At 36.3% G+C, this 25987-nt stretch overlaps 2 protein-coding genes across 7 annotated transcripts; one reads left to right on the top strand and one right to left on the bottom strand.

Annotated features, from left to right (window-relative positions):
* Nucleotides 1-4986: 4986 nt before the first annotated feature.
* On the bottom strand, nucleotides 4987-9046 carry LOC148553140 (protein BASIC PENTACYSTEINE4-like). 6 transcript variants are annotated; one of them, XM_088492519.1, is made up of 4 exons: nucleotides 8927-9046; nucleotides 7605-7748; nucleotides 6694-7520; nucleotides 4987-6229 (listed from the first exon to the last, which is right to left on the bottom strand). In XM_088492519.1, the coding sequence occupies exons 2-4, from the start codon at nucleotides 7668-7670 to the stop codon at nucleotides 6175-6177; spliced, it is 948 nt and encodes a 315-aa protein (XP_088348645.1). In that variant the 5' UTR covers nucleotides 7671-7748; nucleotides 8927-9046; the 3' UTR covers nucleotides 4987-6174. The 6 variants fall into 6 exon arrangements, with proteins under 6 accessions (XP_088348645.1, XP_088348643.1, XP_088348646.1 ...); XM_088492517.1 differs by having other exon boundaries at nucleotides 6098-6229; nucleotides 8876-9029; XM_088492520.1 differs by having other exon boundaries at nucleotides 6098-6229; nucleotides 6694-7502; nucleotides 8876-9029.
* Nucleotides 5109-6367, top strand: LOC148553141 (CASP-like protein 1F2). The gene is made up of 3 exons (XM_088492523.1): nucleotides 5109-5465; nucleotides 5546-5675; nucleotides 5790-6367. The coding sequence occupies exons 1-3, from the start codon at nucleotides 5149-5151 to the stop codon at nucleotides 6009-6011; spliced, it is 669 nt and encodes a 222-aa protein (XP_088348649.1). The 5' UTR covers nucleotides 5109-5148; the 3' UTR covers nucleotides 6012-6367.
* Nucleotides 9047-25987: the final 16941 nt, after the last annotated feature.

Below are 25987 nucleotides of genomic sequence, written 5' to 3'. Positions count from 1 at the left end.
GCCCTGCTAAGACAGCACCGCACCCAACCCCTCACTTAATGCGTCAGTTTCCAACACGATGTCTTGATTGAAATCTGGAACTGCTAGAGTCGGTAAGTATATCATCAGCTTCTTCAATCTCTCTAAAGTTTCTTGGGCCTTGTCATTCCATTCAAATGCATTTGTCTTTGTCAATTCCATTAGCGACTTGGTCATAACCCCATATCCTTGCACAAAACGCCTATAATATCCAGTAAGGCTCAGGAATCCCCGTAAAGCCCACTGGTCCGTAGGCACCAACCACTCTAGCATTGTTGTGGTTATGTTAGGATCAGCCAAAACCCCTTATGCCGATACAATGACCCAAGTATTCCACCAAGCTTACTGCAAATGTGCATTTCTTCTCATTCAATACCAGCTGGTTCTCCAATAAGATATGTAAAACTTGTTGGAGGTGAAGGACATGGCTCGCCATATCATAGCTATAGATAAGGATGTCATAAAAAAAGACCAAGACAAATTTTCATAATAGAGGGTTAAGAATGTCATTCATCAAGGCTTGGAAAGAGCTAGGGCCATTGGTCACGCCGAAGCGCATGACTAGAAACTCGTAATGACCTCATGAGTACGGAAAGCAGTCTTGTGAATGTCTTGATCCCTCATCCGGATTTGGTGGTACCCGGATTTTAAATCCATCTTGAAGAAAACTGCAACTCCCACCAATTCATCGAGTAGCTCATCAATGACGGAGATAGGAAATTTATCTGGTATCGTAACACCATTTAACGCCCTATAATTGATGCAAAATCTCCAATTGCTGCCCTTTTTCTTCACCAAGAATATTGGGCTAGCATAAGGGCTGGAGCTTGGCTGAATTATCCCTAAGGCCAGCATCTCTATCACCATTTTTTCAATCACAGATTTCTGAGGGTGCATGTAGCGGTAGGGTCTTATATTTAGGATTGAAGCTCCTTCCTTCAATGGAATGGCATGATCATGGCGATGGTGCGGTGGTAGCCCCAATAAGGTCTAAAACACCTTAACATTAGAAGCTAACACTGATTGTATCACCTCCAGCACCTGCAATATGGTGGCAGGTTGTAAAGTTATGGGCCACAGCTAGAGCATAAATCCTTCTCCCCCTTCTTAAATGGACAAAACTATAGATTGAAGGTGCATGCTTGCATAGCACAGCTCTGGGTCCCCTGTAAAGTAACCATGTTGTCTCATTCTAAAATCGAAGGTGTGATTTTTTGAAGTTTGTGATGATGCCTCCTAACTTATCTAGCCACGCCAGCCCAAGACACTCCGCTTTATCAGTTGGGAAAATAAGGAAGTCTTCCTTGATAACCAATTCCTTAAATTGTAGAGTTATATCCAAACATGTTCCTTGTCCCCCCTTATTGCTACTGTCCGCTACCCTGACCTAGAACTTAAGGGTGTTATCAATCCGTAAACCCAACTCGATGACGATCTTTGGTGTCGCAAAGTTGTCCGAAGCTCCACAATCTATGAGAATGCGGACACGATGGCCATTAATCTCTACCCAAGCCTTGATTGACTTGTGATGTCCACTCAAGATCATGAATTTGAGTTCCAATTGCTCTTGCTTCCCTGCTTCTGGAACCGCCTCATGATGTAACTAATCAGCTTTAAAGTTGGGCTCCATGATCAAAAGCTTCAACTCCGTATTCTTGCAAATGTGATCTGCGGTGTACGGTTCATCACAGAGGAAGCATTCCCCCTAGCGCGCTTCGCCCTATACTCCTTGTTGCTGAGATGTCTGAATCCACGACGTCGCAAGGGATCTGTCGTCGACTCTGCGCCATTGTTTGCTACAGAATTGGGTGTTCAGGATGCACGGCTTTGGTGGCAGGGAGATTGGCCATAACAAAGTTGGAAGCCAGTCATTTACTGCGTCCTAATACTCCTCACAAGGCAGCGTTGTGATTTTCTACCTTTAGTGCCAACTCCATCAACTCATCCACTGACCGATATGGAAACAATTTACATTCCTCACTGACTTCCAATTTCAGCCCGTTCAACAATAGATCCATTATCAATTCCGGTGCAATTCCGTGGAGAGGTCGAACATTAAACATAAACTGGTCGACGTTGTCCCGAACCGAGTTTGTCTATTTTAGCTTCAGCAGCGTCTGATACGGCCTCTACAGCCATTTCGGTTGAAAATGTCGTAGCAGCGTTGCACTGAGAAATCGCCACTGAAGCATCAGCGTCGTTGCCTCCTACCACCTGAACCACGTGAATGCCCTTCCTTCCATCGTAAAGGTGGTAACCGTGAGCCATTTCTCCTCTAGCACTATACGCAGCAAGAAAAATTGCTCCATGCATTCAATCCAAACCACCGCGTCACTACACGGGAGATCAGAAGTTCTAGCTTCCGCCATTGCTTCGACACGTCGCGATTTTTCGCTGACGAGCCTGCAACCTAGTGCGATCCCAGTGAATCACGATCGTTCCAATTAAGCGCGTGACTTTTGAACAAATCCATTCTGGAATCAAACCGCTACAACGTCTCCAGCATTGATAGGGAATATCTCCTCCATACGCGACTCGATTGTGTCAAATCGTGTCTCCATTTTTCTTGATCTCGATTGCACCATTCAGCACCAAGATCCTCAAGCTCAGATACCAGTGATAAGACAAACACTAGTAGAATAGGTAGATTTTATTACTGCATCAGGGATTACCAATTGGTACTCCTTAGAAGATTTTAGACAGTTGGAACTACCAACTCAGGAGAGGAAGTCTCTCTAGTTTCTTACAAAATTTACAACAAAAAATGCATAATAAACTAAGCTAACTATAACTTAGCTATTTATAGACAGTAAAAAATAGAATCTAACTAACTTATCAGCCAACTAAACTATACTAACAACTCCTAAAACTATCATTTAACTGCTACTTACTTCTTTTTTTTTAAAAGTCCAACCCTATTAATAGTAGGCGCCTCTCTATCGCGCTCATTGTTATGTTAATATGATTTCAAATATAGCATCAATAATGGAAGTTTGGCACTTTGTTACAATGTTACTCATTCTCATAAAATGAATGCATGTTACCCATTCATGATTGTGCTTCGATCTATCTCCTAGTATATTTTATTATTATTTTCCATTATGAAGGAAGAGAGTAACGAATATATTTTTAACTGAGTCACATACAGTTTATTCAAATTGGCAAAAATAATGTCAAATAGTTATAGAAACCCTCCCTTATGAGAATGCTACAGTAGTTTGTAATCTTGGTAGCATTTCCATCATCATAGACAACTCATAAAACTTTATCTTGAAAAGGTAGGCTGAATGCATATAGGCTAAGGAAATATAATAGAAGCTAAAAGGAAATCCAAGATTTAAGATATGTAAGTATACATATTTGAGCACATGAATGAAGGAAACTACATAGTACATGTCAAGGCTACCAGACGTTTTTTCAACTTAATATGAATAAATAATTAAATACAGTGAATAATAAACACCCCCTCCCCCCCAAAAAAAAATTTAATGCTTGTATCCGTCCTTGTCCACGAGCACCAAAAATCCATCCAATGTTTTTACTTGCACCATATAAGATCCTTATTTAATACGAAGTCATATTAATTGTTAGAGAAAAAAGAGGAAAGAGGGGGAGGGGGGGGGGGTTGGTTCAGTCTAGATTAAGAAACTTCATATTAATAGGAGTTTAAATGCTATCTTCTGTATTAGACTATTAGGAAGCACAAAAGGACACTACTAATTAGGGGAAATAGATTGCTTGACAGCATGCACTCATCTATAAGGAAATTAAAGGCTATTAACTACCCAAACGTGACGTATCAACCAGATCCCTGTAAGGAAGGCAATAATATTTGAAAGACAAAAAAAATCAACCAAAACTTATCTTATATTAGTATTTATTAATTGTGAAAATGTTTAATAACAAAAAATAATTAACCAAAATCAGTCAAATTTTTTTTATTTAACATTTATTAATTATTGTAACAATTAATGAATGTTAAATAAAAAATATTTTAGTTATTTTTTTTATTTCTCTAATATTAGGCTCAATTTTTTAGTTATGAAACCTGTTAGTGTGCTTTCTCCGAATATAGAAATAGGGAGAAATAGACAAGAAGGTGGGACAGCTTTATGTCATTTTTAGGTGAAAGAACTCGGAGGGTCCGAGTTCTTTGTTAAGCAAAAATAAACAAACAAGTCGGAGGGTAGGACTTGTTGATGGCTGGAATTTGAATTTTAACAATGCAAAACGGACCGTGCGTTTTGTATATATATAATTTTTATCAAGCTGAAAATGAAATCGTAGGGTCCGAGTTCCCTTTTTTAAATATTAATTTGAATCTGCCAATAGTAAACGGTAGGTCCGATTTAGGTTTATTGAAAATATCAGATTCCGTGTTCTTCTTTAAGCTTGCTCGCCTTCTTCCTCTGGTTCTCTGCATTTGTATTTTTCTTCTTCATGGTATGTAACCCAAATATTTGTTAATATGGTTTCTGTTATTATTTAGTAAAGTAAGAAAAATGGATAATAAAGTACTTTTGAAAATGTATTATTTTAAATGATAGAGTACAAAAATAAAATATTAAAAAAATAAAAAAAAAACCTATATCTGATAAAAATGATAATAATTCCTAAATTCAATTTCTAACCACAACAATAATAATTAGCCACCTAACAATAATAATTATAATTACGAAATATAAAAAATTTTTTAAAAAATTTAAACGGAGAAAGGAAGAAGAAGGTGGGAGCGAAGTTGAAAGTGAAATCTGAAAGTGATTGTAACCGAATAATGAGAGTGGATTGCATGAGTCTTTGTTTGGTTTCAGGGCACAGTTGTGGTTTCACTGACACCACAAAATTGTGAAACACCTCTCTCTCCCATATCAGAGTCCAACACCACTCATGCACAAAATTGTGAAACACCTCTCTCTCCCATATCAGAGTCCAACACCACTCATGCATCCATATGCAAATTAAATAGCGCTAACATTACCGTATTAATTGTAGCAATATGGCAAATTTGAGATTTTTTTTTATTTCTCTAACATTACTTATAAAAATCAGTTATGAAAGCTAACTACCATACATTCAATTTGCATAAAATTTGTCTCTTCCAAAGCTAAACTACCACACACCAATATATATATGCTCAATCTGTTGCTGAAGAACAGCATGTCTTCGCCTCAAGATTCAATAATGGACAAAGAAGAAGCCAAAGCTGAAAAGGAGAAGGACATGATGAGTGTTTCCTCTGAAAATGAACTCCTCACATGTCATGCAAAATTTGAAGCATTCCCATTTTTCAAAACACCAAGGTTTTTGAAGGGAGCCAAGATCACACTCAGACTTGTGACCATTGTTACTACATTCATTGCAATGCTTTGTATGCTAACCAGCCACCAATCTACCACAATGTTGGGCACGCCACTCGATGCTCGATATAGCTACTCTCCTGCTTTCAGGTATAAAGATCACATCATCAATCATGCTAATTCATACCCTAGCTTACACATGGACCTTATCTATCTCTTCTATCTTGCAGGTTCTTTGTTTATGCAAATGCTGTTGCATGCTTCTTTATATTCCTATCTTTACTTGCTACAATCGTTTTCTACCTTCGAGGCGCATGCCCCACCAATAAATGCAGCTACTTGTTCTTCCTGAATGACATGGTATGATACATGATTTCGTTCTAAATTAAACATTCTGTCCAACTTATCATCAACTCATCTTTGTTCCTCAAAGTGATTAACAGCAAGAAATTATGTATGTTGTGAACATGACAGATGATGTTAACAATGGAGATTGGGGGATGTGCAGCTGCAACAGCTATAGGAGAGGTGGGGCTGCATGGAAATTCCCATGCAGGTTGGGGTTCTATCTGCGGTTATTATGGGAAATTCTGTGACAGGGTCACCATTTCGCTCGTGTTTTCATATGTCTCAATTGTTTCATTGTTCATACTTACTGTAATATCCTCAATGAACTTCAAAGAGAATCCTCTTTAATTTAAGGATTGATACAGAAGAAGCGAATGTATGTAGAACAGTTCTCTTAGGCACTTGTTTTCTACTTGGTGTTATTTGTTTGGAATGGAAAGAAAAGGGGAGCATGAGTAGCTGTTTAACTAGGCATTAAATAATAGAGACAACTCCGAATCCAAAATCCATACTAAGTGGTTATTACACCTTGCATACCCAACCTGCAACCTTGGCTTGTATTCTTGCTACAAAAATAAACAAAATTTATCACGCCAAGTTAAAGATAATCTATCTAAATAGCATATAGAAGAGAAGATATTGAATTTGCTTAAAAAAATCAATGTCATAATTTCTCATTATATAATATACTTTATATTTCTCACGTGATTTGATTTTTAAGATCCAAACTGACGTTATAACCACATACTCATAGAGAGTTGGAAACATAAACAGCTCCTACTTCTTATTAGCTAGAAAGTCACATGTACAAATATCATGATAACTTACAACTATCCAATTTTCAGTTGGGCCAAACCAACTGAAAATAAGAGATGGAAACAACCCCCTGACCAAATTTACTCGATGAATTCACAAAATTCAAGCATATCTAACTCATCAAAGCATGATCTCAAATGTCAAAAGCGGGCCCAAAATGAAAAGCATAACTCCATACAAATGAATTCCTACAAGCTACTTGATAGTAATGTACCGATTTGTTCCGTGTCTAGCCCAGTAGTTCTTAAGATCCAATGGTGTAGATAAGTCATGACCTTGCAAAGCAAACCTACTAAGCAATCTTGTAAAGACACTCCCGCTCATCTTTCGTCCCCCAATGCGGGCGTGGCGCTTGTTCGGAAGCTGTGGCAGTGGATACACTGACAATGTCGTGGTACAACAAGAAGACTGCCATCCGCCATTCCCCCATTTGTAGCACTGCCGGGGTACTCCAGTGCAGGTGCATATTGGGACCGGCATGATAGTTTCATCAAATGCAACCAAATTCAAGCCAACATCCTGCATATCCCATTCAGATTTGAACTTTATCCCTTCAGAAGCTGCCTGCCTATTTAAATCCTCGCCCATTTTCTTTGCCTTGCTATGTGGTTTTGATACCTTAGAATTAATTACATTTTTGTCCTGCATTCTTTTAGCTTGATTAGATTTGACAGCTTCAGAAACTTTAGCCGTCATTGGAGAGACATCCCTTCTGGATATATCCTTCGGGCTGCATGCAGTTTGGCGCATCCGCTTTGATCCACGTTGAACTCCATCACCTGACTTGAAAATGTTCTGACTTTTAAGTGCTGTAAGGGCATTATCCCGTTCCTTTAGGGCATTATCCCTTTGCGCAAGTGCTTCATCCCTTTGTCGAAGGGCCAAATCACGAGCAGCCAAGGCTTCATTCTTTTCAGATATAGCAGCCTCTAGTTCAAGTACTAGAATGGCAGCCTGCCTTTCAGCCATAATGGACCTTATTTTTTTATTCATGACTAATGCATTTGGCTCCTTTACTCGATGCTGTGAATCCATATTCCACTACACATTTAAAATCTAATATAAATAAATCCAGTAGTGTGTGCAAGCTTGAAAAAGGAATACCACATATATGCTTATCTATACCAGGGAATGTGCTCCTCTGTAGTAGTCCATGTTATGCCTACCATTTTCATGTTGGCTGCTATCCATTGCATTCAGATAATTTAGCAGCAAATGTGAAAGTCAAGGGGTTTAATAAATCAATAATTTCCAGATGAAAAATACATCCTGTTATCAAATGACGAAGGCAACAGTTTGACATCAAGAAATAAGCCAGAAATATGAGCATTAAGTTAATTTCTTCTTTTTGCAGAAAGCTATTAACTGTGGGAAAAACAAAAATGACAAAGCATTTTTACAGTAAGTGGCAACAGAACTATACAAATAAAGCAATAATGCAAATATGACAGACCATTGGTTTTTGGCCAAAAGTACAACAGGTGTTAACGGCCATCAACTTAAGGGACATTCTTAAAACGCTCTAATGAGAAAGACTTCATGCAATGTGTCATGGCTTCCATATAAAACAACTCCTTCAACAACTGAAATAGCATGAAGTTGCTAATGGAAAGTAGAAAGAATTATATGCATGTATCACTGCTCAAGTATTTCTACCCTAAATGAAAAAAAAAATTAACTTTCCTGTTTAGTCTTTACAGTACAATCAAAACCCGATGCACAACTTTCTCAGGAAAAGAAACAAGCAAAAACAGATAAGTAAAATGGGGCATTTTCCCACCAAAGACGCCTGAAACAAATAGCTCTCGTCATGAAAACACAATTACTGCATATACATAGAACCCCATTCTTAACAACTGAGTCGTTCATGAAGCAAAGATTACAATAAAAGCTTGAACAGAATCAAAATGCAGGAGAAACCTCCAAATGTAATATTTTGATCAAGATTGCAATAGCTAAGTGAACAAAAAAAAAAAAGTAACTCTCCTAATTACAGTACAAAACTACAGTTGTGAAAGTTAAATAAATGTTTTCATCAACTTGTGATCAAACCATTTTGCCGAGTAATCTTGAAGCTAATCTTTTTGGAACTAAAACCCTTCAACCCTTGAGCACATGAAGAAGAAGAAGAAGAAAAGCCTTCCAGTTTCCCAATTTTGCATATGCTTAAAACAAAGCATACAATGCAAGACCAGACAATCAAAGGAAAAAGGAGATGCCGAAGAGCAGAGGAAAAAAAAGGACAAAAAGAGACAAAAAGAAAGGGTAAAGGTACAGTAAAAGGTTATAGAAGAATAGTGAAAGGTTTTAACGAATTGGTAATGAAGATTAGGGAAAGAAAAGAGAAGGGTGAATGGAGAGAGAAAACAAACTTAAATTACAGGGCAGCTACTCACATTGAATCGATGAACAGAGAAAGATGGCAAAGACCGAGAGGGTGAAGATACCTAAGGCGTAGAGAACAACGTCGTTCAACTCTGGTCTATGCCTCAGTGTTTCACTCGTCAATCGTCACAATCACACCCCTTCGCCTTCCTCTTCAAATGCACTCACTCACTTACTCTCCCACTTTCTCACCACCAAAACAACGTCGTTTCATTCCGGGATTTAGGTAGTAAATGTAAATCTATAAAACTAAATAACTTAGTATATGTTGCAGTACCTTATGCATAAAAAATATATATAGTAATTATTATTATAAATATTTTTAAAAGTTATAATTAAAATCAAATTTTTAATTTTTTAATATTAAAATATTAAAAATAATTAATATCTGTTTTAATTAATTTAAGTTTATTGAGGGATAATTTTATTTGTCTGTTTAAATAATTATTAGTAGTTAAAATTTTATCTTATATATGTAGTAATTTATTGACTAACGGTAAATTTTTAATAAATAAAGTATCAATACGTGATTAAATTTGGCAGGAGTACCCGAATACGCGAGTACTTGACCCGTCCATACCCGATTGGGAAGAGTAATAACTTAACCGAGTCAGCAAGAATCTTGCTTAGGACAAAAAATGATCAGATTTATGGTGTACCTGTCCTGGATATATACATATAAACACTTTTAGAAATTAAGATTTGCCTCACATGATTTACAACTTTAGTCCATACTCTATAGCCATGCAAGAGAAATCCAGTCATCTTCACCCAAAGTCTTCTTCTTCTCGGCTTCTTCACAAAAAACCTCGTAGCTCCTGTCGTTGTTGCTGAGCCCATCGCCTCCTACCCCTTCATAGCTCATGTCACCATTGCTGCTTATCCCGTCGTTGTTGAGCCGTCGCCAGTTTTCTCGTGTCGTGTCCTTTTTCTCTAGGTAAATTTCTCTCTCTCATTGTGAGTCTGTTAATTTCTCCTCTTCTTCTTCCACAGACTCATCACTTAGTCGTCGTCACTATGAGCTCGGGTGTTGCCGTTGCACAGTTTCATCTGAGTCTGTCACCGAATAAAATAAATTTTTTATTCAAGTTGCACCAGTTAAAAATAGGCATGCATGAGATCATTTTTGTATGTAATTTCTGAATTTTCTCATCTAAATTTGATCTATGTGATTGAGTATTTTAGTATGGCGATCATCATGGTTTCCTCAACACTAATGTGATTAAAGTTGCGGTAATTTCATAATTAATGTATGAGACAGACCAGATTATTAAAGTAATCAGTGAAATAATATTCAGATGTGCGTATAAAATTTATAAGATGTGATTATATCAGGAAAATATATATGTATAGCCCAAGTGAAAGATTTTTAGGAAATTATTATTCTTTAATATATTTATGGAAAATATATATATTAATTATAATTGCAAATTAAGTAATTTCAAATTAAACTACTTATATAATTGGGATCTCATTTATTGTCATAAATGTTGAATTAAATACGTCATTATTAATTTTGATTTGGATAAATGAGATTAAAACCATAGATACTATTTTATTTGGGTTTTAGAGTTTAATGAGTATCACACTCAAATATAAATAATGACTTCAGGATTTTGGTCTCCAACACATCAAACTCGTCTCCGTAGTAGCTCTTTTTCCACGGTGGAGTTGTGATTCAACCCCATCAGGAATAGCTCATACAGAAGGTTTTGGTTGACAAAGATGAAAGAACCGTAAGAGCCAAACTCTCTGATCTTAATCATGCTCTCGAATGAAGGGACGCTTCCGCGCTCTCAGTTATATTTTTTAATGATTTAACATGGATGATTTTGAGGTTGAGAAATCCTAAAATTTTCAAATAAAATAGAATTTTTATTCAATCAAATCAAATGATGATAAATAATTTTATTGAATTAAATTAGATTAATATGATCATTGGATGATAAAAAAATACTAGAAAAATAAATAAATAATATTTAAGAGTATAAAAATATTAAATTATCATTTCAATTTACTTTTTTAATCAACGACAATAAATATCTTGAATTAATTAAATTTTTACAAAAAATTATATACCTAAAATGATTTCATTTCTTCAAAAATCTTTTAAACATACAATGGTTCAATGAGAGATTAACTATTGAGAATTGAATATAATATTTTTAAATTCATATTTTTAATAAAAAGATGTGCTTAGTTCTATCCATCCTAAATAATTTTATATTCACTATTACTCATCTATTTAAATAATTTTAACATTGATAGAATATTATTTTTCGATGCAAAAAAATTAAAATATATTTATTCTATTTCAAAAATCAATATTCATATTTAACTTAAAATTTCAACAAATATGACAAAAAAATATTACATTTTTTAATTAAAAAAGTAAAATATTTATAAATATTTTTTTTAACTTTAGATTTTTCAAAAAAAAATTGGCAAGTTAATGGAATTAAATCGTATTTCTATAACATATATAAGAATGTATATTACACATAAATAAAAAAATGTTAGGTGTAATAAGAACAAATACATAAATTAAAGTAAAAATTTTGGACTACGACTTTAACTGCTCAGTCTCAAGCATTTCACTTGACACCTTCACGCCACAAGCACATGGTTAGGGACAGCTTGTTTGAGCCGCTTAGGCCAGGATTTTATTCCTTTGGGCCTTCCTAACCACTGATGCTCAAAGCCTTAGGCCCTTTTACCCTTGCCTTTTTGGTTTAAAGGGTTACTGGCTTTTTCTACTTGCTTTTTATTTTTTATTTTCCTTTTTTTTTCACATGCAAGCTTTTTCTTTTTTTTTTTGCTGCTTTTTCTTGCTTTAAGGATCAATTTTTAGATTTTTCAGATTGTCAATAATACTTTTCTTTTTTCCTTATTCTTTCAAGAGCCAACATTCTAAAATTACAACTTCAAATATGCACCGTTCATTCATACATTCAGAAAACAAAAGCAAATGATACTACATCAACATAATTAAACTAATCTTATTTTAAACTTGAAATTTATGCATCTCTCAATTCTTTTCAATAAAAATATTCTTTTAAGCAAGGTGAGAGATATATGGAATATTTTATAACTTAATGACATCAATGCAAATGATCATACAACTAGAACAACAGAACAGAAAATAAAACAGACAGAAAACAGAAAAATAAAACAGGAAAGGGGTGTAAAGAGAACGAATTCACTTTTAATGGTGGCGCCTTGTGCTCCTCCTTGAGGATCCAATGTGCTGCTTAATCTCTTCTATGTCATCCCTTTGCCTTTGTTGCTCTTCCCTCACAGCCCTTTGGTCTTCCTTTATGGCTCTTTGATCTTCTCTTATTTCATTGAGGGTGGAGGCATGTCCTTGATGCTCCATCCTCAATTTCTCCATGTTAGTGCTCAATTCTCCAAGAGAAGTTTGTTATTGATCCTAATAGCTTTGGGGAGGAAAATACATCCCTTGAGGCATCTCAGGGATCTCATAATGAGACGGATGCACAAGCTCTTATGCATGCTCTCTAGTTTGCTCCATTCGCTTCTTAGTAATGGGCTTATCCTCCCAAATGGAGACATCTCCATTTATGACAATTCCAGCTGAATTGCACAAGTGATAGATGAGGTGTGGGAATGTAACCTTGCATTGGTGTGAGGCTTCTCAGCGACCTTGTACAATTCTTGGGGAATCACCTCATGAACTTCCACCTCAGTTCCAATCATGATGCAATGAATCATGATGGCTCTATCAACAGTCACTTCTGACCGGTTGCTAGTAGGGATGATGGATCTTTGGATGAATTTCAACCATCCTCTAGCTATGGGCTTTAGGTCAATCCTTCTTAGTTGAATGGGCTTGCCATGGGAATCCCATTTCCACTGTGCGCCTCCTACATAGATATCTGAGAGCACTTGATCCAATCTCTGATCAAAGTTTAATCTCCTAGTGTAAGGATGAGGATCTCCTTGCAATAGAGGCAAGTTGAACGCCAACCTCACACTTTCCAGGCTGAAATCTAAGATTCTTCCTCGGACCATGGTGATCCAATTGCTTGGATTTGGGTTCACACTAGTGTCATGGTTTTTAGTAACCCATGCATTAGCATAGAACTCTTGCACCATGAGAATCCCAATATCCTGAATAGGATTGGTTAGGACTTCCCAACCTCTTCTCCGGATCTCTCTTCGGATTTCCAGATACTCATTCTTCTTGAGCATGAAAGGGACCTCAGGGATCACTTTCTTCTTAGCCACTACTTCATAGAAGTGGTCTTAGTGGGCTTTGGTGATGAATCTCTCTGTCTTCCAAGATTCAGAGGGATTGGCTACTGCCTTTCCTTTCCTCTTTCTAGTGGGTTCTCCAACCTTGGGTGCCATAAATGGTAATGGAAAGAAATAAAAAAACTATGTTTTTCCAACACCAAACTTAAAACTTTGCTCGTTCCCGAGCAAAAATAAAGAAAGGAGAAGAATGGAGTAGAAGAAGAAGAAAATAGAAGGAGGGAGAGAGAGAGAGAGAGAGAGAGAGAGAGAGAGAGAGAGAGAGAGAGAGAGAGAGGGCTCGACCTTGTGGGTGTATGAGTGTATGAGAGGTGTGTGTATGAAGGGTTATGGTGAGGGGTATTTATAAGAGCGGAGAAGGGTAGGGTTCGGCCATAGGGTGGGTTTTGGACGGGAAATTTAATTTTGAAGTGGGTGGGGGTAAGTGGGAGTTATGATGGTTTGCAGAAGTAGGATGAATGTAATTAGGCTAGGGTTTTTGGGGAAGTGTGTATGGAGAAATGGGAAAGTAGTTGGGGTTAAGTGGGGTAGGTGGGATGCTGTAGGACCCACAAGTCCTGAGAGGCTAGGGAGTTCCAGATTCTCTGCTTCTCTGTATTGGCATTTGAACACCCAGGGGCTGCTCCCTGGCTGGCGTTCAACGCCAGCAATGCTCCCCTCTTGGTGTGTTGAACGCCCAGCTGGGATACCCTAGCTGGCGTTTAACTTTAACACTCTTTTTAGAGTGTTTTGTTTTCAATGCCGTGAATTTTGTCTCTTTTGACTGATGCACATGATCATGAATCTAACAACTGAAAGAAAAACAAAATGAAAAATAAATATGGTTGAGTAAAGTTGGGTTGCGTCCCAACAAGTGTTCTTTTAACATCATTAGCTTGATGGTTAGCTCCTTACGGAGGTGAGTATGGGCTTAGATTTTTGCCCCTGACAGTGAATTTTCTTTCTGTCCTCTCATGAATGAGCTCTACATGCTCTAGAGATAGGACACGACTCACTGTGTGTGGTAAGGGTGGCTTTTTAGTGAAGACAACTTTCATGCCAGCTGGGAGGCCTTCAGTAGGAACTTTCTTGTCCCGCCAGCCTTTAGGTACTTTCTTTTTAGTACCTTTGTGCTTAGAGCTTGTTGATGGATGCCCAACACCAAATTTAGAATTGATGTCTGGGGGCTCTGCAGAGCTCTGCACAGAAAGAAAGGGCTGGCACACTAGGTGTTGCACAGTTGTTTCTTTCTTATCAGAGGGAGAATTTGGATTGGACATCTTGAATAAGATATAGTCCTCTCCTAATTGGAAAACCATTTCTCCTTTAGCTACATTAATCAAGGCTTTTACAGTAGCTAAGAAGGGTGTTCCAAGGATGACACAGTCATCCTCATCTTCTCCAATGTCCAAGACAATGAAGTTTGCAGGGATGTAGTGGTTTTCAACTTTAACCAAGACATCTTCCACTATGCCATATGGCTTCTTCATGGTCTTGTCTACCATCTCTAAAGAGATGTGTGCATGGTTGGGCGTTGTACACCCAGCGAGGGGTTCCTAATTGGCGTTCAGTGCTAGAAAGCCTTCATGTTTGGGTGTTGAACGCCCAGCCAGTGCTCCCTGGATTGCGTTCAATGCCAGCTTTTCTGCCAGGATGGGCGTTAAATGCCCAGTGAGGAGTTCCTCACTGGCGTTTAACGCCAAGCTTGCTGTCATTGTGGGCGTTGAACGCCTAGTGAAGGCTTCTTCACTGGCGTTCAACACCTTCCCATTCTCTTCCAATTCGGCCTCAACCTCAATGGTTATAGCCTTGCACTCTTCTCTAGGATTAATCTCAGTATTACTTCAAATAGTGTCAGGAGGGATCTTAGGGATCCTCTTCCTCAGTTGACTAACTTATACCTCCAAGTTTCTAATGGAGGACCTTGATTCATTAATTAAACTATGGGTGGTCTTAGTAAGGCTGGAGACTAGAATGGCTAAGTCAGAAAGGCTCTGCTTAGAAGCCTCCATTTTCCCTTGAGAAGATGGGAACAGTGGTCTGTTATTGAACCTAGTCTGGTTCCTACCACCTTGATTATTATTGAAACCTTGCTAAGGTTTTTGTTGATCCTTCCATGAGAGGTTAGGATGATTCCTCCATGAAGGGTTGTAAGTGTTTCCATAGGGTTTTCCCATGTAATTCACCTCCTCTATGGTGGGTTGATCAGGATCATAAGCTTCTACTTCTGAAGAAGCTTCTTGATTACTGCCAACTGCAGTTTGCATCCCAGTCAGATATTTGGAGATCATGTTGACCTGTTGGGTCAAGATCTTATTCTGAGCTAGGATGGCATTCAGAGTCTCAAATTCATGAACTCCTTTCTTCTGAGAGGTTCTATGGTTTACAGGATTCCTCTCAGAGGTGTACATGAATTGATTGTTTGCAACCATCTCAATGAGCTCTCTTTCTTCTGTAGGTATTTTCTTCAAGTTGAGAGATCCACCTACAGAGCTGTCCAATGAAAATTTGGACATCTCAGACAAACCATCATAGAATATGCCTATGATGGACCACTATGAGAGCATGTCAGGAGGACATCTCCTGATCAGTTGCTTGTATCTTTACCAAGCTTGATAGAGGGATTCACCTTCTCTTTTTCTGAAGGTTTGAACATCCACTCTAATCTTGCTCATCCTTTGAGGAGGAAAGAACCTAGCCAGAAAAGCATTAACTAGCTTTTTCCAATAGTCAAGACTCTCTTTAGGCTGGGCATCCAACCAGCTTTTAGCTCTATCTCTTAAAGTAAAGGGAAAGAGCATCCACTTGTAGACTTCAGGATTGACTCCATTAGTCTTTACAGTATCACAGATTTATAAAAATTCTACTAAGAACTGATGTGGATCTTCCAGTGGAAGTCCATAGAATTTGCAGTTCTTCTGCAGAAGAGAGACTAACTAAGGCTTAAGCTCAAAATTGTTAGCTCCAATGGCAGGTACACCAATGCTTCTGCCATAAAAGTCAGAGGTAGGTATGGTGAAGTCACCAAGGACCTTTCTAGGATCCTCTTTAGGTTCGGCCATGTCCTCTATCTCTTGTTCAAAACTTTCTGAAAGGTCTCTTTCGGAGTGTTATGCTTTAACTTGTTGTAAACGCCTCCTCAGAGTCTTCTCAAGTTCAGGATCAGGAGTCAATAGGAGTTCTTTATCCCTGTTCCTGGTCATAAACAAGAAGAAAAGAAAAGAAAAGAAGAAGAAAAGAAGACTTTTTATTGCAATGGGCAAGAAGCTCCTCCTTAGAATCAGAATAGAAGAAAGAAGAAGATGAAAAAGAAATCACAAGAAAGCTTTTTGTGCCACTTGGATCAAAGAGCTTCTAGTGGGATGTAAAGAAGAAAGGAAAGAAAATAAAGAGGTGTAGAAAGAAGAAGAGAGGGAAGTAGAGTTCGAATAAATAGAGATGTGAGAAGAAGTATAAATAGAAAAAGTAAACAACAATTAAAATATTTTTGTTTTTATTTAATTAATAAATTAGTTTTCAAAAATTAAGTTAAATTAATTTAAAAAAATTTGAATTTGAATTGTCAAATTTTCGAAAATAGTGGAGGGAAGAGAAGAAGAGATTTTCGAAAATTAAGAAGAGAAGAGTTAGTTAGGTAGTTTTGAAAAAGAAGAGTGAGAAGAGGAGAAGTAATTTTCGAAAGTTAAAAATAGAAGAGTTAGTTAGGTGGTTTTAAAAAAGAAGAAAGAGAAGATAAGATATTATTTTTGAAAATTAAGGAAGAGAAGAGTTAGTTAGGTGGTTTTGAAAAAAAAGGAGAGAGAAGATAAGATAGTAATTAAGAAAAGATTTAAATTTTAAAAATAAGATAGAAGATAAGATAAGAAAGGATTTGAAATCAAAATTTAAGATTAGAAAAAGATAAGATTTTAAAATTTGAAATTTAAAAAAGATAAGATAGAATTTTTGAATTTTGAAAAAAATATGATAAGATTCTGAAAAAGATAAGATTTCTGAAAAAGATATGATTCTCATTTTTGAAAAATTTTTATTTTTGAAAACTTGACAACTAAGATATGATAAAATAAAATTTTGAAATTGAAATCTGAATTTTTATGGGTAATCTTCAAAAATTAAGGTTAGAATTAAGTTAGAAAAGATATTTTTATTTTTATTTTTGAATTTTATGATGAAAGAGAAAAACACAAAAAAAGACACAAGACTTAAAATTTTTAGATCTAGCACCCTTGTTTTTTCGAAAATTTGTAGGGAAACACAAGGGACACCAAACTAAAAAAATTTTAAGATCAAAAATAAAAAAGACTCAAGAACATTTTGAAGACTCACAAGAACACAAAGAATAAAAATTGAAGACTCAAAGAACTCAAGAATATAAAAAGAACACCAAACTTAAAATTTTTGAAAAACCAAAACAAAATTTTCGAAAAACAAAAGAAAAATAACAAGAAAATACCAAACTTAAAAACTGAAACAAGATTTAAACAAAGAAAAATTATTTTTTTGGAAAATTTTAGAAAGAAAGACTCAAAGGAACAACAGTTACCAAGAACATAAGCCAATACTGTAACCAATTGAGCATGGAAAATAAAAATATTTTTGAAAAGCTTTTTAGAATTTTCGAAAAATAGAAAGGAAAAATATAAATAATAGACTTAACAAGAACACAAGACTCAAACAAAGAACACAAATTAAAAAAGAAAATAAAAAAATATTTTTGAAGAATTTTTTTAATTTTTTTGAAAATTAGAGGAAGAAGAAAATAAAAATAAAAGATTCAAATAAAATAAAATAAAATACCTGATCTAGGGAGCAAGACAATCCATCAATTTGTCCAATCTCAACAATCCCCAGCAACGGCGCTAAAAACTTGGTGAGCGTGTATGCAATCCCCACACTTTCGTACAGCAGTAGTACCAGCAAGTGCACTGGGTCGTCCAAGTAATACCTGAGCGAGTCAGGGACGATCCCACGAGGCTTGTGGCTTGAAGCAACCTATAGTTGTCTTGCAGGTCTTAGTCAGGCGGAATCAGAAGGTTGTAGGATTATGTAAATCTTGAATAATTATATGTCATATATGGAATTTGAAGTAGAATTGAAAGCAATAATAGGAATAGAGTTGAGAGTCGGAGTTGCTTTGCCTTTCTGAATTAACTATGGCACTACTGTCTTCTTTGCTTGTAAATGATCTTCTTCTATGGCAGGCTGTAAGTGATCAAAGCCATTGCCCATGGTCATTGATCTCCTTTGCTACAGAATGAACGCCATTGCCCGTGGTCATTCAATCTGACGAAGGGTGAAGCTCTAGCAAGTCATTCTCTTGGCGATCCTACTCAAAACGCTACAGACAAGGTCGAATCTTTCAGATCAAAGAATGCTGCTTGTTTGGATTCTAGCCTATACCACGGAGACCCTAATCTCCCGAGAAATTGGCTGAACTGGTGTCTCAAGAAGTCCCCAATGAAGTCTTGGATTAACCGTCTGAGAAATGTATAAACAAGGCTGTTGGCTCGTGCTTTCCTTCCAAGTATTCACACGAACCCAAGTAGACGCAGGTGTTTGTCAGGCACGTTCGTCTTAATGTGATGAACAGAGCTAATTTGTTGGATCATCCTATTCACCACAATGAAGATCGGATATACATCTTAGAAGTAAATCAAACACGGATCGAAGAAGAAACAGTAATACTTTTATTAATTCATAGGGCTCAACATGGCTCCTCCCCTCAACCTAGGAGGTTTAGAAACTCATACTGAAAGTAAAAATACAAAGGAAAATGTGTATGCTATGCAAATATAGTGATTAAAGGTTCGAATTACATAAATTTAATCCCTTAAATACTAAACAGATGACTAGTAAGGGTAAAATAGTCTATTTAGTGCTAAAATCCACTTCTGGAGCCCACTTAGTGAGTGTTTGGGCTGAGCTTTGATGAGATCCACGTGCTATGAGGCTCCTTTGGTGTGAAACGCTAGCTAGGTGGTCCTCTCTAGGCGTTTGTACATTGGTCTCTGCTCTTTGGGTGCTGGACGCCTAGAAGGGGGCAGGAAGCTGGCGTTGGACACCAGTTTTGGGCCTTCTAATCCAAAGCAAAGTATGGACTATTATATATTGCTGGAAAGTTCTGGAAGTCAGCTTTCCATAGCCGTTAAGAGTGCTACATTTGGACTTAGGCAGGTCAGATCTGGACAGCATCTGTAGTGCTTTATCTGTCTCTGAATTAGACTTCTGTTCTAGCTCCTCAATTTCAGCCAGAAAATACCTGAAATTGTCCAAAAACACAAAAACTCAGTAGAATCCAAAAATATGATTTTAACACTAAGACCTATAAAACCTAAATAAAAACTACTAAAAACTATACGAAAATGATGTCAAAAAGCGTATAAAATATCCGCACATCACCTCTATGAGCTTTTCGTTCTTTTTGTACTGAGGTTGGGTGCTTAAGGTTTTCCCACTGCTCAGTTGAATAGCCTGGCATTCATCTATTATCTGCTTAGATAACTCCTGCCTTGTTTGACTCAACTGGGCTTCTACATTCCTGTTAGAAGCCTGAGTTTCTTGTAGAGCCTCTTGCAGTTCCAGCAGTTCCTGGACAAGGGCGTGCAGTTGCTGAGTTAATCGGCCATCCTGTTCTGGAGGGTTAGGTTCAGCAGCTACTCCCTTAACCTCTCCTTTTATGGAAGCCTCAGGATATGAGTACAGATGCTGATTAGTGGCAACTGTCTCAATAAGCTCTTGAGCCTCTCTAATGGACTTTCTCATGTGTATAGAACCACCAGCAGAGTGGTCTAAAGACATTCTAATCATGTCCAAAAGCCCATAGTAGAAGATGTCTAACTGTATCCATTCTGAAAATATTTCAGTGGGACATTTTCTTAGCATTCTCATATACCTCTCTTAGGCATCATAAAGAGATTCACTATCTTCTTGTTTGAAGCCTTGGATGTCCAGCCTCAGCTGGGTCATCTTTCTTGGGGGAAGTATTGATTTAAAAACTTGTCCACTAACTGTGTCCAAGTTTTCAAACTAGATCAGGGCTGGTTATCCAACCACCTCTTTACTTGATCCTTTACAGCAAAAGGAAAGAACAATAATCTGTAGACATCTTTTTCTACTCTCTCATGGTGTACAGTGTCAGCAATTTTCAAGAAATCTGCTAAGAATTCTGTAGGCTCTTCTTGTGGAAGTCCAGAAAACTGGCAGTTTTGCTGCACTATAGTAATGAGATGAGGGTTTAGCTCAAAGCTACTTGCTCTGATTTGAGGTATGCTAATACTTCTTCCATAGAAGTCAGCATTGGGATTTGTATAAGATCCCAAAGTTCTTTTGAACTCTTCATTCCCACTTGGGTTCATAGTGAAGAAAGGTAGAAGATGAAGAAGGAAGAATGAAGATAGAAGCGGTAAAAGAAGAAGTAGAAGTAGAGAAGATAAATAATAATTAAAATATATTTTTGTTTTTATTTTATTTATTTAATTAAACCGAAATAAAAAAAGGATTTAATTTAAAAGAAATTAAAATTTAATTACCAAAATTTTGAAAATAGAAGAGAGAGAATATATGTAATTAATTATGGAAAGATTTGAAAATAAAATAAGATAAGAGATAATATAAGAATTGAAATTAAAATTTGAAATTTGAAAATTTAATTTTAATTTTGAAAATTTGAGATTTGAAATTTAAATTTTGGATTTTAAAAATTGAATTTTTAAATTTGAAATTTGAATTTTGCATTTTGAAAGTTGAGATTTTAAATTTGAAATAAGATAAGATTTTGAAAAAATATGATTTTTGATTTTGAAAAGATTTGATTTTTGAATTTTTAAAATTAAGATAAGATAAGATAAAAAAGTTTAAAATTAAAATCTGAATTTTTGTGTAAAATTTCTAAAATTTAATAAATATAAAAATAGAAAAGATATTTTTTTTTATTTTTAAATTTAATGAAGAGAGAGAAAAATAAGTAAAAGACACCAAACTTAAAATTTTTAGATCTAGTGCACCCAATTTTCGAAAATTCGGAGAGAAAACACAATGGGACACTAAACTTAAACATTTAAAGATCAAAACACCAAAGTGTTCTTGTGTTTTTTTTAAGACTAACAAGAACACGAAGAACAAGACTCAAAGAAATTTAAAGAACACAAGAACACATAAAGAACACCAATCTTAAAATTTTTAGAAAACTAAAAAGAAATTTTCGAAAATTAAAGAAAAACAATAAGAAAACACCAAACTAAATAATTGAAACAAGATTTAACCAAAGAAAAATTATTTTTTTTAAAGATTTTTTAAAAGGAAGATACCAAAAGATCGAAAATTGCTGTAATTAATAAATACAGAGACTCAAAGAAGAAAAAAGTTACCAAGAACATAAACACAAGACTCCAACCAATAACAAGAATTAAACAAAGAAAATAAAACATTTTTTGGAAAGAGTTTTAAATGTTCTTAAAAAAATTTTCAAAAAAATAAAAGAAAAAGAAAATAAAAATAAAAGACTTAAATAAAAAAAAGGAAAGTTATACTCTTGCAAAAATCAAAGACAATACCTTATCTAGGGAGCAAGACAATCCGTCAGTTTGTCCAAACTCAACAATTCCCGACAATGGTGCCAAAACCTTGGTAGCACGAATCCCCACACCTTTGTACTGTTCTTCACTTTTTCACACACTCATGCATTCTCTTTTTGATCACCACACATATGCATTAATTTTTTTTATTGAACTTTACTTTGGGGAATTTTGTCCCCTTTTATTGCTTTTTTTTCCTTTCTTTTTCTATTTTTTTTCTTTTCTATATATATTTTTTCTTTTTATTTTTATTTTGTTTTTCTCTTTTTTCTTTTTGATGTATTTATATACAAAGGTATCAATGCATATGGTTTAAACATTTAATTAACACATGAGTATGTACACAATTCCCAATATTTTCAACAAAAAAAACCCTTTTATCTCAACCCATGTCCCAAGTTTTCCCACACTTGAATGATACACACACTCACTAGCCTTAGATAATCAAATGTCCAAATTAAGGACATTTATTATTTTTCACTTTAAGGCTTGTAATGTGCTAAATCAAAGAACAAAGTGGGTTAATCGTAGGCTCAAAGTTGGCTAACAATGGTTGATGAAAGGTAGGCTATTTGGTAAGTGAGCTCAATGAAACAATGGCCTCAATCATATAAATGCATGTATACACAAAATAATGGACATAAAGAATCAAACAAATCAAAGATTACAACCATAGAAAGAGAATAATGCACACAAGAAGGAAAATAAGTGGTTATAAGATGTAACCATACAATTAGGCTCAAAATCTCACAAGCTTGTGTTCTTAGCTCAAAAACATGATCCACAATGTATAGTTCAAGCAAGTTCTATGAAAAGTTTCACTCAAATCAATTGGGATGTCAATGCCCTATTAAGAATGTTTTTCTTGGAGAATTTTATTATTTTAACTAAGCTTATTATATATCTACATGCAACTAAAAATCCTAAAAGACCTAAAAAATGAAATACAAAAATGTTGGGATTAGAAACATGTCACCCAAAAATGCCGACGGGTCAGACGACCTCTCCACACTTAAAAGTTTGCACCGTCCTCGGTGCATTCAAAGATGAGCAAGGGGTACGGCGACTCTCCGAGTTGCTACCTTCAGCTGGTAGGTCAACCAGTTGCTGCGTGTTCTTTTTCCCGCTTCCGTTTTTGCTTATAATAGTTCATCCTGAAAATCGGGAACAGGGTATAAGAAGACAATTGAATGTACAAGCAAGGAAGCATAGGCTGTTGGTATGAGGTAAATCACTAGAATCAAGTGAGTGAATTAGTGTGACATTGAAGAAAAATGGTGTGTGGGTCCTAATTTGCATGCGGTTTAGAACACACACACACCATTTTTTTAAAAGCTATGCCACATATGTACAAAAGAAACATACACTTCATTCATTTTAGTGTGCTTGGAATGCTTTAAAAGACTTGTAGGTAAAATGCAAACAAGTAGTGAAGAGGCATAAAAGCATTCAAGCTAACATCAGGCATTTGTGAAATTGGATAATGCATGTACATTGATTGATGTACAAGGAAACTTAATGAACCAAATGAAATATAGAGCTTGCACATGAAACAATGACACATTTTGAACTTGTTGCAACACTTAAGTGACCTAGAAGTGGAACACATGGATGTTGTGGAACTTAGGAAAAAGAAGATAGAAGTTAAACTCAACACCTAAGCTTTCGATTCAATTTTTACAATTCCAAAATCTCAATGTATGAAATAGGTGATGTGAATAAAGGTCAATTAACAACAAGCACCACCCAAAAAAAATACATTGATAATGTACAATTGCCTAACAATAGATGATGATTGCATGGTGGCCAAAACATGCAATTCAAAAGATTTAGAAAGCTAGGAGGCAATGTAACATGTACTTGGTATTCAAAAAGGTTAAACATGAAAAGTTCAAAACCAAGTAACAATGTATATCTTCAACAAAGAATCCAACAATGAATACAGTAATCGGCAGCAATAAATAGTAAACATGATTAATAATCCAACACTTATAATGAAAAACAGAAAATAAAATGAAATTTTAAATAACAAAACAACTAATTAACAAACTAACTAAAAAGAATGGTTATAGATGGTATTTAGTAGTGTTGGATGATGGATGAGAGGTGGAAAGAAAGGAAGAGAAGAGAGAAGAAGGAAAGAAATGGAAAGAAGAGAAGAAAAGAAATGAGTGAAACAGGGCAATCCACGCGCACGCATAAGCGTGGATAGGTGAAATGGAAGCTACGCGTATGCGTGGATCACGCGTACACGTGGTGGGTTATTCAGAGAGGCGACGCGTACGCATGGGTCACGCGTACGCGTGGGTGGATTTTGTGCTAGAGGTACAGTTCCAACCCAAAACTCGCATAACTCTCAGGTAAATGTATTGGTGTTCGAAATTTTGGATCCACACGTACGCGTGAATGACGCGTGCGCGTGAGTGACGCGTACGCGTGGATGGTCGAAAAGCTTGGGGTCACACGTACGCGTGGATGGTGCTCTGTTTTTCAAAATTTTTCAAGTTCTCGCACCAAACCACGCATTCCAAGCCTCCAAACAGCTACCAAAACACCATAAAACCTTATTCAACATATTAAACTACCAATTAAACTTAACAAACTAAACAAAACATGAAATCAAACAAATTTCTATCAATATTTACAAAAGAGAAAAATGAAAAGATGTTACCATGGTAGGGTGTCTCTCACTTAGCACTTTTATTTATTGTCCTAAAGTTAGACTTATGAGGAGCTCCTATCAAGGTGGCTTGTGCTTAAATCCATCCTTGAACATCCACTAATGATGCTTGGACTTCCAATAAGCTCCATCATTCAAAATTAATAGCTCCAAGATTTGATGGAGTTCTTCACAAACCATGAGCTCCCAAAATTGATTCTCCTTGTGCGATCTGATATCCCACACTTTGTTTTGACACCCATCTTCAAATTGATCATCATTATTCCATTTGGGTGCCATAATCTTGGAATTCTCATTCAAGTGACCAAACATCATCCTAGACCCAAGAAATCTAGTTCTACACCAACCCTTGCTATTAAGCTTTGAATATGCAACAATCATGAACTTTACAATGCCAACCACTAACCATCTCCTTTTTACTCTTAAAGCCACAAATATGTCTAAGTTGACCATCTGTCTCAAGCAAACTATATTCAAGGGGAATAATAAAGCATAAGGGTAAGGGATTTACCCACTTGAATGAAGGAATGGATGATGATGGCTTGGGGAGAGGTATCTCCAATGTCCTTGCAAGCTCTACTCCCTTGTGTTCTTCCTTGGTTACCTCCACCTCTTCACAAACTTTTTCAATTTCAATCCTTTGTTTGTCAATTTCATATAACTCTTCTCCATCACTCAAATCATAAATGGGAGGATGAGAGAAGTATACCTCCACATTGCTCTCTATCTCACCGGGAGAAGGTTCTTCAAGTTCAAAGGATTCACCATCAAGAAGGTTTGATGCATGATATTCATCACCAAGGGAACTCAATTCTTGCTTCATTCCCTCCAAGTCTTCATTCAAAAATTGTTTTGGAGGTTGTGCACTCTCCTCCTTAGCATCAAATTCAATCTTCTTGGAAGAATTTTCTATGATTCTAGATTCCCATGGAGGTTCCGCATCTCCTAAGTCTTCAACCACTTCTTCCTCTTCTTCAATAACCATAGGTTCCTCCAATTGTTCTAATACAAAATCTAACTCCTCATTCTCCACCGGATTTTCCAATCTCTCCTTCATGCTTTGCTCTTCTTTTGATACTTCACATGTGGCCATGGAAGTACTTTGAGTGAATGGGTATTGGGAAGTGTGCACTACCTTGGTCAAGATAGTCACATATTCTAGTGCACTCCTTTGCATATCCTCTCGCCCTTGAAGTAGCAAAATGAGAGACTCATCCATTGGGACTTGGGATGGATAAAAGGGTTCATTATTTTGGAGAAAAGGTTCATAATAGGAAGGTGGTTCTTCTTGATAGGGGTATAGAGGTGGTTCTTGGGAGTATTGATATTGTGGTGGTTCCATATACGTCCATATGGCTCATAAGGTGGTTGGTATGGTGGATAGGGATTAGGGTCATATGGAGGTGTTTGGTGGTAGGGGGCTTGTGAGTATGGTGGTTCAAAACTATGTTGAGGAGGGGGTTCATAGGTATATGGTAATGGTTGATAGTCATAGAAAGGTTCACCATAACCATTGTCTTGGTATGCATCATAGAATGGCTCTTGTTCATAGTGCATTGGTGGAGGTTGTTGCCAAGAGGATTGATCATATGCATATGGCTCCTCCCACCTTTGAT

Source organism: Arachis ipaensis, chromosome B7 (assembly GCF_059453495.1).
Source record: "Arachis ipaensis isolate K30076 ecotype BB chromosome B7, ASM5945349v1, whole genome shotgun sequence".
Classification (NCBI taxonomy): Eukaryota; Viridiplantae; Streptophyta; class Magnoliopsida; order Fabales; family Fabaceae; genus Arachis; species Arachis ipaensis.
Note: the sequence above shows the minus strand (reverse complement) of the source record. Positions and strands in the feature narration are given on the sequence as shown.